Below are 13,654 nucleotides of genomic sequence, written 5' to 3' on the forward strand. Positions count from 1 at the left end.
AACTACCTTACAAAAAAAAACAAAGGAATCATATACTGATCAAACTTCTCATCTATAGAAAAGATAAAAGACTCACAGCCAACACAATCATTTTCTAGTGAAATGAAACAGTATATACAAACACTTTATAAGGAGGATCAAACTTCTTATTCTCTAGATTAATTTCAAGTTGAAAGCATCAATAACAGATATGCCCTTGTAAGAGATGAAGAACCATGTCGCTATTCAACAACCCTGATGATGTTAATCCAAGAAATTAATGTCAATCCTCATCTTATTCAAACTGCAACATGAGATAAACTCATTAAAATAACCAAAAAAACTAAAGGAATTGAGATGAAACTAATTCACACCTGAATAAACACCAAAACCAAAAGATAATACAGCGAAGTCGGCATGATTTACCTGGTCGATCACTGCTGTAGGAGTATCTATGTCTTTAGTATAGAGTCCCCTAAATACGGATGAAAAAATGTCATCTCTCCCTGCCAAAAAAAAAATCTTCCACGGTAACAAACTATTAAGGATTTTTCTGGCATTAGATGGTCAAAAACAAAATCAACAGGTACTGATTCATTTTCAGTAGGTATTGAAAAAAAAACGGAAAAATTAACAAAAAACTGTAAACGAACCTTGTGTTTGAAGTGGGTCTTTGGAACATGTTCCTGGGATAACATCTCACACCAAGCCGATTAATTAAGTCTAATTTGTTATCACTGCCAACGTAATAGAAAAAGAAATCGATGAAATTACCAGATGAAGAACGAAATCAGAAACAGAGACAATCACCTGTTTTTGCCCTAGAAATGGAAAGAAAGCAACAAACAACGATTTGAAATAGATACACTTATGATGGTTCAGCTCCAAACCGGTATTTGCAACCTCAATCTCATTGGCCTTGTAGTCTTCTTGTAGAACAGATTGCATCATTGCAAAGCAGAAATTGCAGTCTACAGTCAAACATGGGATGCATCAAGCATATGTCAATGTTAAATACAATTACACAATAGTTGCAACTCAAAGAAAGTGTAGTAATTCACCTGTACAGTTTCATCATAAGTAAATTGAGGGTGTCATTTTTCCATTTATTCTAAAGGAAATTAATAGCCTCTTGCTCTTTCAATCCAACACTTGTTGCCTACAAACAAAATTCAAAAACTACATCAGATAACAAATTTATATCTTTTTCTAAATCCATTACAAAATTCCACACACCTAATGTCCAAAGAAGTGACCTGCTGGATCACATTTGAAGAGTTTAGACCCATTCTCATCATCAATACCCAACAACATAGCCACTGAAGTTCAAACAAATCAATAAAATCATGCACATTCACAAAAATAAGCAACTAATAACAACTTCACATCTAGAAACTAACCTACTCCAAGTGGTCTCATGTAAGCATGTTGAGTATAAACTTGTGATTTGTCAGCAATCCTGCAACATATAGATTTATCAACATAAAAAATGATATGACATAATCTGATAAACGGAACTCAAAAAAACTGTAGGATTAATACCATCTTGCTAATACATAAACAACCATCTCATAGCCATATTTACAACGAAACTCAACTGCTTCATTTCTTGCCTGTGGAACCAATGTCTTTGCATCAGCTGAAAATATGTACAAAACATTATTTATTAGTTATTATTCTTGCCCTACACAAAAATATTTGATTTGAGGCTGCAAATCATTGAGAAAATAACCTGTAGTTCCAGTAGCTAACAATCCAAGGAACTTGGTGACAGGGAAAAGATTTGTAAGGTTGGTTGGATCCAAGAGCTTCCAATAAAAGGGAATCAAATCTTCAAGTGGTGAAATGAAGTTTTTTGTACACAGTTCAGCATATGTTTTGGCTGGGACATACAATGAAAATAATAACTAACCTTTGCATTTTAACGAACACTTGGGGTGCAATTACAATGGTTGCTGGTTTTGTAGATGTTGAAAGTTGCTGATCTTTAACCCTCTGCATCACTCCCTAACAATCCCGTCCCCATGCCTATGGTTGTTATCATCTGATAAAAAAAATTGAAAAACTTGCTTCAAGCATTTTATCGAGCAATTGGTGTGCATCCTAAGAGCTACAATCAAATCTCATATACTCGATTTTGTATCATTCAAAAAACTAATCAATCAAACTATAGAAAAAGAGAAAGAAAAGAAGAAGTCGAGAAGGATGGTGAAAATCGAAAATCGAAACCTTACCAAATGATCGACTGCACTGTATGAACGGTTTAGATGTACAAATTCATCAGGAAGGTGGTGAACGAACGAAACATATGGAAGCAAAGAACAAACATGAAGTCGGTGGTGTGGTAGAGTGGAAACATCTGCGCTGTCGGAACAACTCGATCTAGTAAGAGCTATGTAGAAGGGGGAGGTGAGACATCGTGAAACGAAAACATAAAAAAGTTGAAGAAAAACAAACCTGTAACTGTAGGGTGCAAAGGTCACCGGTCGAAGGTTTCACATGGGGGGCGACGACACACGGTGGAGAGCGGATATCTTCATCCCAGATGCTTCAATAAAACCCCAAAGTTGAACGATTTATTCATCTGTTTAACCTCAATTTGATGGAGCACTGATTCTTGTTGGATGGCTGTGGCGATGAACATTATCCAAGAAAAGAGGAAAAAGAACGGAAGGTTTGTTATCCGAGGAAAGAGGAAAAAGAACAGATGGTTTGGATAAGGAACGGTGGTAGGAAGAAACTGGAAGAATCGATTACCTACAGCGGTATGCCGCCGTCTAGGGCAGTGGATGGAACCATCCAGAAAGCAAGAGAAAGAGAAAGAAAGAGATATTATTAGAGAAGGAAGACAAGTCGGTGGAGAAAATCGAGAAACATCTAAGAATGTTGATAAGTACATAAAATGCCCACGAACTCGAAATTGCAACCAAACACATAAACAGGGGCCATTTTTGCCAACATCTTAGGAACTTTACTGTTCTTTTTCTTCATAACTTTAATATATATATATATATATATATATATATATATATATATATATATATATATATATATATATATATAATAAGTTTACAAACTAAAAGCCATTTTCAAAGACCATTTGCAAAGACCATTTTGCAAAATATATAATGTTTTTGGTGAAATTTTTTTAAAAGAGGGCGATTTCGTGATAATCCCGATTATATTTTGGCCATTGATTGACCCCTTGGAATTTAACCTTTGGAATTTAACCTTTGCAAGGGGTCAAGGGCCCAATGCTTTATTGTTAACTTTGTATTAGTTAAGGGTGTTTTAGGTATTTACTATAGCTAAAGTATTGTTAAGAGATAGAGAGAGTAAAAACTGGAGGCGGTTTTCACGGCAGAAAGGTAAAACACAAGGAGATGTCAACTCTGCAAATGCTCCTCTCAAACTCCCTCTAATTTCCTTTCACCTCCATCTCTCTCTCTCTCTCGACTGCAAAACCACACATCTACACACACGACGCAAACGCAATGGGATCGGCGGACGTTGGTTACGCGTCATCCAATGACGGAGCTCAACCGGCGCAATCTTCACCTCACAAACCGCAACCTTCTCCTCCTCCTGCTTCAGGTATTGTTAATATTATTCGATCTCTTACCTTCTGATCTACTTTTCACCATAAGTTTCCGAAAATGTCTATTCTCGTTTTCTAAGGACATTGTAGCTGAATGTGTAGATTCAGCTATGCAGATTCTCAAATCTATACTGCTTGTCATTAATGAGATGCAATTTGATTTTTGGATTTCTTCTTATGAAACTCTGATGAAATGGATGTTTATTAGGTTTAAAATAGATAGACATCTGTTAGAATTGAATGAAGATGCGGCTCGTATATAAGGTAGATAGTTATTGGAAAGAGATTATTAGATTAATTAGAAATTACGTTTCTCATACGTTGTTTCTCATTAGCATTGATCTGGATAACCTTACACGGTGTCTTTTACGTGAGCTAGTATAATTGAATTTGCATATAAATGGCGAGAAGCTAACAGTAGAATATCTTGTACGTTACATTAAATGGTTGTACAACTCCCTTCAGCCCCAAGACGTAGTCCATGGTTCATTAATGTCCTACAGAATGTTACAACTAACAAAATCCAAAAAACTAGTTCTACAGCTATACAAATCAGTTACGAAATTTTACAATGTCTGCAAGTAGTACAAGGAAACTTGATCCAAACTTTACGTTTAGATTTTTTTTTTTGGCAAGAACAACAAAGTACTTTATTAAATTCTCCTAGCAAATTTATCTTCAACAGGTATCCCAAATCTATTAATCCTGATGTTGCTATGACATGGTTGCATCAATTTTGTGAAATCTTTTACCATAAAAATCAAACTGGTCAGCTCCACAGGACCACAACTTCGAGAATAATGTGATACAGATATAATTCAAGGAGGAAAAGAATCAGTTAGAGTTAGATTAACAGACACTAGTAGTTTCAAGTAGAGAAACCAAGAAGAATGAGACAAGTGGAAACAGATGAGTGCATTATGTTGAAGAAGCTTGAAACTTGTTTTAATTTACTTTACTATGCTGCAGTTTTCTTGTTTCCTTTTCCTTAGATTTAAATTCCATCCCAGTCTCTGAAGCATTAATTTTTTTTCGTGGATTTAATATTCTAAAATGTTTTAATAATGATGTCATTATATGTCCAAGACTACCCAGACACCACATACCTGAGGTTTCTCGCGTCAAATGCTGAAGCTGGTTCAATCATTGGAAAGGGTGGATCAACAATCTCTGATTTCCAATCACGATCCAATGCACGAATTCAGTTGTCTCGAAACTATGAATATTTTCCAGGAACTTCAGATAGGATCATCATGGTGTCTGGAACTATTGATGAAGTTCTTGATGCTGTGGAACTTATCCTCACCAAGTTGTTGAATGAAGTAAGTAGTCCTCATAACACAAGTAACATTTGATTATTTACATGACATTCTCTTTAAAGGCATCAAATATTGCCAATTAGTTTTATGCTGAAGATGGTGAGGAGGCTGAACCAAGATCAAAAGTTAGGCTAATTGTACCGAATGGCTCTTGTGGTGGAATCATTGGAAAGGGAGGATCTATGATAAAGTAAGAAATCAGAATCTTGCTTTTCTGCACATAATAACTGTTATTGACATTTTAGTTTTTTTTGAAAACTTGTTTTTGTTTAATTCAGGTCATTCATTGAAGATTCACAAGCTAACATTAAGATATCCCCTCAAGATAACAACTATATTGGGATGAATGATAGGTTGGTAACAGTAGCTGGCACCTTACAGCAACAGGTGCAAGCTACTAGTCTGATTCTCTCAAGATTGTCTGAAGATCTTTACTACGTACAGTCTGTGGGTCCCCCATTTCCATATGCTGGTACCCTTTCTTTTACTTAAATATATATCAACTTTAATCTCATATTAGTATTTTTTTTTTTTTTTTTTGCTTATTCCATTTTTACCCTTTTGCTTCTACAGCACCTTTTTACAGTGTACCAAACTATGGACCAAATGGTGCTGGTAAAAAGTTTCAGAACAATAAGGTCCGTTCATTATTTTCCTCCTTGTTTCACTGTGGTTGAAGAAGCTATGTGGTGATTATAAAAAAAAATAAAAAAATATTTGTATTTTGCAGGAAGATATGAGTAATTCAGTGACTCTGGGCGTTGCAGATGAGCATATAGGAATTGTGGTGGGCCGTAGTGGTAGAAATATAACAGAAATTAGTCAGATTAGTGGAGCTAGGATTAAGATATCTGAAAGAGGTGATTTCATAAATGGGACATCTGATAGGTATGTTATATTCTATGTAGCTTTTTATTAAAGTCATTTAAAAAAAAAAAAAAAAAACCAAGTGCACCTTTTAATTTATTAATTAATTATTTTGTTGCAGGAAAGTAACGATTACTGGATCACAAAGGGCAATAAATGTAGCAGAGGCTATGATAATGCACAAGGTTGCATCGGCTTCATCTCCAACTCTAGCTGCGACTACTGAAAACTGAAAACTGATAACGAGGTTCTCTCTTTCTGTCAGTTTAAACAGGAACTTTTGCCATAAATCATTTTTATCATATAGAGTTGAAACAAAACATATTGTCATCTTTGCTTTCGTATTTTACTAAATTTATGACCACAAAATACACAGAATGAGGAACTTCTTATAATCATGCAAATTCTTACAAGTAAATATGAATTTGATGCAATTTATTATTCGGCTTACTAATACCATAAACTGATTAATATGAGAAATTAAATTTCTTTTAGTAATAATTTTGTTGTTGAAAATTTGGTTTATGGTTCATAACCACCGGCATCATCACCTCCGTATCCTGATCCATATCCCTCTCCATATCCAGAGCCGCTCCCATATCCTGAACCTTGCCCATTACGGCCACCTCCACCGCCTCCGCCTCCACCGCTGCCGCTACCACCACCACCATTTTTACCGCCACCACTTCCGTATCCAGAACCACTTCCACTGCCATAGCCTGAACCACTTCCTGACCCATTCCCACTTCCACCGCCGCCACCACCACCACCACCACCGCCACCACCACCGCCACCACCGCCACCCTTGCCGCCACCTGAACCATATCCTGAACCACTTCCAGACCCATAGCCTGAGCCTGATCCACTACCACTTGCTGACCCTCCACCACCTCCACCACCACCACCACCACCGCCTCCTCCACCACCACCTCCTCCTCTACCTCCACCACCACTTCCGTATCCAGAGCCACTCCCTGATCCATAACCTGACCCGGAACCCTGGCCATTCTCTGCAACGCCAGAACCACCACCACCTCCTCCTCCTTGACCACCGCCACCTCCTCCCCCTTGACCATCGATCTTCTTAGACGATCTAGCAGCAAACCCAAGGTCCACAAAAAATAACACCAAGAATGCAATGGCTATGATTTTTGACTTTGAGTTTGCCATCTTCAAACTCTGTACAACTAGAGTACCTCACTTGTGTTGTGTATATGTTCTCGAGCAATGCAATACGAGTTGTGAGCTCAATGTATATATGTGTGTTTTAGACTAATAAGATACAATGAGTTGTGTGGTACAAACAAGAGCAGGAGACTTGGCTATTTATAAGCATTGCAAAACGCAAAATTCAAAAAGGTTTTCTAACTTTGAATGAGTCTGGTATTCTAGTAGCTTCCAAATGATGGGTGATCGAAATGAAGTGTCTGATTTGAGATAAAAAGATAGTGGTGCTGGTGCTGGTGGAGGTGGGTGGGCGGTGGTGCTCTCTAGCTATGCTATCTCTTGTTGTCCATGCACAGTCATCATAAACCCTTCACTAAAGTGTTCTTCCACTTTTGACAAAACAAGCTTCACTATTTGTCAATCTAATCTTTTCACACAACTACACTTGTCAATAATCCTCCCACATTTAATTTCTTTTTTAAATATTCCAAACAGATAAAGTAGTTATTGGAATATTACGAAGCGTGCTTAACAATGGTAGTTATAAATCATGTAAATATGCCATTGCACTTATATCAATTATAAGATTTAATAACATAAGTTCTAAATTTTGAATAAATAAAATGAAAAAAGAAACAATTTAACAAAGATGGTAATATGATATAACCATCTTAATTATCTGTTAATTTATAATTCATGTTCGTCTATTTGTTTGATTTTGGATAGAAGTGACATATTGGACATGATTTTGAATATATGTGTACAACTACAATACTACAATGGGCTAACATCGAGCTCCTGCGGGCACTTATCACGGTATCACCTTAAAAATAAATTTTAAAAAATTGTAAGCTTATATTTGCAATTTTGTCTTCTCGTAATTCTTGAAGAAAAAGATAACAAAAGAGCGAAGGATTAAAGAAATCCATTTGACTTATGTGTTGAAATGATATAGGTCATGTTTATTATTTTGATTTTATTTCCATTCGATGATCCACCGAGTATCGATTCCACTCCTATATCTGCTGTTGTCGTTTTACCAAACAATCTATCATGTCATATATATACGTGTATTTATAATATAAACATATGACCACATGTTAGTTTTATTGTATGTTGGTTGAAAAGCAAAATTGATTTAAAGGGTTCACGCGTGACAGATGTAGGAAGCATAGAGAAGGCAATTGATTTCATCTAAAAGGAATATTTAAGGGCACAAGTGCATATCCCACTTTGACTTTGAAATATGAAAAGGGAATGCATTTGTTTTCTTGTGTAATTAACTTTTTTGGTCCACAACCCTAAACAGTATCATGCCGCCAACCTCAACATGCGACACGTCTAAGTACGGAACCAAGATTTTAAAATCATGGGACTTAAAAATATGTATTTTATAATAAATGATGATATTTAGCTAGTTTCTCACTTTCTCTGCATCCACTTGCCCCTTACTGCTTTGCCAACTATATCGTTCTAGTGGCTGAGCCCAAAGTTTTTTCCAGAGTACTTGGATTTCTGGTGGCGGAGCCCAAAGTTTTTATAATAATAGGGTATACTAATTTTATTTTTAGGGTAGCCCAAAGTTTTTTCAATAGTATTTGGATTTCCCCGATTCAGATTCAGTTTTGGTTTTAAACCTAAACCTTAATTAAATCTTTAGCTAACCTCAAGTCTTGTTATATAAGCATAAAGTTGAAGTATATTTTGATACTTGAGTCGATGTGAGACTCAAAGTAGATATCAAAATATTTATATAATAGACGAAAATGGCTGAGTTTACATGTGTTTGGCGATGTGAGATAAAATAGCTAGGAAAAAAAACAAAGATAAACAAAAGATATGTAAGGAGCTAAAATCGATCATAAGACCTTTGCTTCAATAAGACAACGCCTTAACCACCAAACCAACTATTTGTTTGTGTTTATTAGTGAAAGGATGCGTATATGAACACTATATAAAACGAAATTTTCCTAAAAAAATTACACTACTGAAACTATTTTGAGGGGCATCCCGGGCTACACCAGTATCCCCTTGGATCCACCCATGTATCGTCCTGGCCCACAAGGAAGATCGTGCACCAGATTACCCAGGTACTCAATTGCCAATCGGGTTGAATGAACGATCCTGATTAGCAACGAGCTTACCACATAAGAGTGAGAACTACAACTATGAGTTATCCCTACGATGGCAACGCAAGACTTGAACCCGAGTCAATTATTTAATTTGTCTAAAAACCGAAAACAATCCCCTCTTTGTTAGGGTGGATATTTGGTTTTAAACCGAATACATCGAAAACTAAAACCAAATCGAAACTGAATTCAGACCAAACAAATTTCAAATTTGGTTTTTGGTTTGGTTTCAGACCAGACCGAATTATGAATTTGATTTATGGTTTGAGTTAATGGTCTAATCGAACCAAATTACCAAATTTAATTAATTAATTAACGAAATTATTAAATAATTTATATTTTAACACTTTAAAAATTAAACTAAAATTTTGAAAACATGTGTTCATTAATAAAATTTAGCGTTTATATTTTTTAATTGGATTGGGATCCCAAAACTCTACAAATTATCTCTCTTTGTCCAATTTCTTCGGTTGTGTTCCAACAATAATCGAGTCTATATTTGAAACTTTGGATTTTATTTTTAACCTTAAAATGTGATTTCTTCAATTTCAAACTGAACCAAACCGAATTGTAATTTGGTTTTCGGTTTGGTCTCAAATGCCTTAAATTTGGTTTGAACCGATTTTTGATTTGCACTCCAAAAAAAATTCAAACAAAAGAAACCTAAAAAATTATAAACCAAACTAGTTTTCTTCCATCCCCGTTTTGCAGCAACTACACACATGTGGTCTTATTCTTTCTTTCAACATACATTTGCTATTTAATAATTGGGGTTTCGTAAAAAAAAACCCATATTTTTCTTAAAAAAAAACCCTTAGTCAAAAGAGGGTGGGATTTAGGGCCTTTCAAGAGAAACTTGAGAAACCACAAACTCTATAACTTAAACTCTTTATGATTTCTACAATTTCTTATGTTGATTTTGTATGTTTTTACCGACGTTCCCAAATCTAGGTAAACATTGCTCCGTTATTGCAATTTCTTATGTTGATTTTGTATGATTTCTACAATTTCTTATGTTGATTTTGTATTTAAACTCTTTATGATTTCTTCGGTTGTGTTCCAACAATAATCGAGTCTTATTTACTTGAATCTGCTAAAATAGCGCATATAATCACAGTCAACTAACTTAATTTTGCACATAAATGGTAAATTTTATCGAGTAAAATGTTTATCTTTGCTATTGAAATCATGGTATTAAGGGATTGCATGACACCATTTTTGCTGTAATTAAAGCTTATGATGGTTTCCATATATTTTCTTGACATATGGTGGAGGTCCAGGGGTAATCGGGGAAAAAAATTATGGGGTAGGTAATGATTTTAAATCCAGAATGTGTCACACTTGATACACCAATTGTCAATGACCTAGATAACATGCATGATGGGAAAGATTTACATCTTTCTGTTGTTGATAAAGGTAATTTTTAGAATAAATAGTTGTTAATGTTACAACAAATATCAAACAACCCTTAAGCTATCTGATTATAGTTAAGAACACTAAAAAAATAGTAGGAACCATGACATGTAATTGATTTGAGATGAGGTTTCTTGAGCAATCATTTTGTCGGACATCGTGGTAGTGGGTTCTTGACGAAGGGATGGGGGTGAGTTTTATCGGAGAACTGCAGGCTAGCCGATGGGTTTCCTTCTCCCATGAGTTCGTCAGTCTTGTGGATTTTGTTGTACGATTCCTCCAAGTTTATAGGTGGGTGTTCCATTGGATGAGGGATTTCACCGGTGTTATTACCATTTTCAAACATGTCACCATCACCAAGCACAAATCGTTAAATAAATACTTTAAGAGTAAATAAAAGCATGGTGGTTTCTGGAATCATAAGAGAAATTGGATTTTTAATAGGGTCGTGTAATTAGGGATGACAATCGTGTCATATACGGGTTGGCGGGTCAAAAAAAGCAACTCAAACACGACCCATTTAATTATACGAGGCACGGGTTGGCGCGTTTGGAACACCAAACCCGTATACGACCCGTCAAACCGTTTATTTATACGGGTTCACGGGTAAGATTCGGGTTCGTGTGTCAGATTCTGGTTCGTGGGTTAGATTCCATAAATAAAATTGATAATTAAACATGAATAAATTCCAAAATTTTAAAAAGATGCAGACATATCCACATTTTAGAAAAATAAGTCTTAACATCAAAATAAAAATTAAAAACATTCATACAAACATGTCCAAACTAAAAAAACATTAATATAAACATAGATAAATTCAAGTGCTAATGTAATAGCCACAATTCCTATTTTTTCTCCTAAAAACAAAGTCTTTTGTCAATTCTTCAACACGGTTTTTTTTAACGGAAAATACAAATATATACTAAACTATTCTTAAATTATTTCACCTATGTCCACAATGAGACTTGAACCATCGACCTCAATGAATGAGGACAACACCGGATACCGCTGGGCTAGAAGCCCTATGGTACGATTTTATTCTTTATAACGAGTTTCAACTTTCACGTAGAAACAATATGCAAGGTTAAATTTGGGGAAATTGAGTAACCTAACAAATATAAATGAACCCTTTGAAAAAAATGACCTAATTTTATTTATTTATTTATTTATTTTGTAAAATAACCACTTTGTCCGGAATATACTCGGAACACCGGAGTAGGATTCCAGACAATCGTTCCAGAATAGATTTTTGTTTTTTTGTAAAATAATCACTGTGTGCATATATATATATCATTCTAGAGAGTTGTCCGGAACACCAGAGTAGGATTCCGGACAATCGTTTCAAACTATATATATATATATATATATATATATATATATATATATATATATATATAAGTTTTGTCTTAATTTTTTTCTTTTTGTATAAGTTTTGTTTTTATAAAATCTAAAATTGAACTGTAATCTTAAAATCAACAAAAAACTAATAAATACATAAACTTAAGAGATTTCTTTTCAGTAATATTACAATGTTCAAATGGTCCTTGTCCTTGTATCCCAATAAATTTATGCCAATCGTTTACGATATGACATGGCCTATGGTGAAACGTCCCAAAAATAAGACCCACAAATTTCATTTTTAATTTAATAAAATCAGTATTCAAAAACATCATCAATACAACCCATATAAAATAAGTGTATCAAACATCATCTCAAATAAGAGTACGTCACATAATGTGGAACGAGGTGGTGTGTGCTCTGCAATCATCCTGAGCCCTTCCCTTTGGAACTGGAAGTACCTGAAACATAAACTGAAAACCGTAAGCACAAAGCTTAGTGAGTTCCCCAAGATAACACATACCATACATATATAACACATAATGGGCCCCGCCCAAAGAGTTTAACGGGCCCCTCCCTAACTCGCATAACGGACCCCGCCCCACTGAGTATAACGGGCCCCACCCAAACTCGCATAACGGGGCCCGCCCAATGAGTATAACGGTCCCCGCCCTGAATTACATACATAATAACCATCTGGCCCCGCCTAGTAAGCATACAAGCACATATACAAACCAATGTCACACAGACTACGAGTATTCTAACATAACAGATCATGGTTCGGCAATGGTGCTTTCGACCCACTAAACATGGTGATGAAACTCACCTCGAACTGCTAAATCACACTGAAAGATCATTGGCTGCTGGTCCGACAGATCCCCGAGCTATCAATACCAAATAACATCCGATTAATAATTGGATTTCAATCCAAAACTATCAGTCCATAAAAAGGGTAAAATTACCATTTTACCCCTTACCTAGTTTGGTCCAAGACTAAGGCCCAAACTCACAATCCAAAAGGCCCAAATCTTAATTAGCCATCCACGGCCCAATTCATGGCCCAATAATCAAAATAATCATATAAGGCCCACACATTGCCCAATTTTCCAAATTGGGCCTAAGTCCCTTCCATGGGCCTAAATCCAAATTCTAACATATTCTCAGCCCAAAAACACAAGAATTGTGATGGCCCAACAAGCCCTAAACATCTAGGACCAAAGAATGACCCAAACCGAGGATCCAAGATTACGAAGCCCATCTGACTGATTACGCGGGGCGTACTCAGCTGTACGCTAAGCGTACATGCTTTAGGGCTTGTACGCGACGCGTACTGGCTTGTACGTCCAACGTACTACCCCATACAACCATCTTCCATTTTTAACCCTTAATCCATTAATACATTGCTCCAAAACATAGATTTGACTTCCTTAAGCTGGTTAATCACGTAAAGTTGCTAACTTTACGTTCATGCATGGCTAAATGAAGTTCTTAAAGCTTAAAAGGACTTAATAGATGACTTAATACATGCATGTGACCATAAACCCCATAAAGCTTGCACATGTATGCTCAAGAAACTCCTAATAAGCTCAGATCTAAAAGAATAAGCCCTTCAAACATCCTAACTCATCAAACCAACCCAAAAAGGGACCAAAAGCATAAAAAATAAGACATGAAGAGATCTAAGCATGGAGAAGACAAGGTTTGAACTTGATACCTCAAAAAGCTTGCAAAATGAGTGATGATTCTGGATCTCTAAACTTCCCACCAAGCAAAGCACCTTCTCCCTTCTTCAAATCTTTCAAGATGAGCAAAATAAGCACCAACTTCTTCTCAAAAGCTCAAAG

The 13,654-nt window shown here is 35.7% G+C and overlaps 2 protein-coding genes and 1 pseudogene across 3 annotated transcripts; 1 reads left to right on the plus strand and 2 right to left on the minus strand.

Annotated features, from left to right (window-relative positions):
- Nucleotides 1–274: 274 nt before the first annotated feature.
- Nucleotides 275–2,005, minus strand: LOC145158430 (proteasome subunit alpha type-6-like; annotated as a pseudogene).
- A 1,313-nt stretch (nucleotides 2,006–3,318) lies between these two features.
- On the plus strand, nucleotides 3,319–6,161 carry BTR1L (binding to TOMV RNA 1L (long form)). 2 transcript variants are annotated; one of them, XM_079080231.1, is made up of 7 exons: nucleotides 3,319–3,573; nucleotides 4,673–4,899; nucleotides 4,980–5,086; nucleotides 5,175–5,368; nucleotides 5,470–5,534; nucleotides 5,627–5,784; nucleotides 5,885–6,161. In XM_079080231.1, the coding sequence occupies exons 1-7, from the start codon at nucleotides 3,474–3,476 to the stop codon at nucleotides 5,994–5,996; spliced, it is 963 nt and encodes a 320-aa protein (XP_078936357.1). In that variant the 5' UTR covers nucleotides 3,319–3,473; the 3' UTR covers nucleotides 5,997–6,161. The 2 variants fall into 2 exon arrangements, with proteins under 2 accessions (XP_078936357.1, XP_078936356.1); XM_079080230.1 differs by having other exon boundaries at nucleotides 3,320–3,573; nucleotides 4,664–4,899.
- LOC145160867 (uncharacterized) lies at nucleotides 6,133–7,065 on the minus strand. Its single transcript, XM_079080233.1, has one exon. The coding sequence runs from the start codon at nucleotides 6,931–6,933 to the stop codon at nucleotides 6,286–6,288; it is 648 nt and encodes a 215-aa protein (XP_078936359.1). The 5' UTR covers nucleotides 6,934–7,065; the 3' UTR covers nucleotides 6,133–6,285.
- Between the last annotated feature and the right edge of the window lie 6,589 nt (nucleotides 7,066–13,654).

Source organism: Lactuca virosa, chromosome 2, assembly GCF_052849685.1.
Source record: "Lactuca virosa cultivar CGN04683 chromosome 2, Lactuca_virosa_CGN04683_v6, whole genome shotgun sequence".
Taxonomy (NCBI): domain Eukaryota; kingdom Viridiplantae; phylum Streptophyta; class Magnoliopsida; order Asterales; family Asteraceae; genus Lactuca; species Lactuca virosa.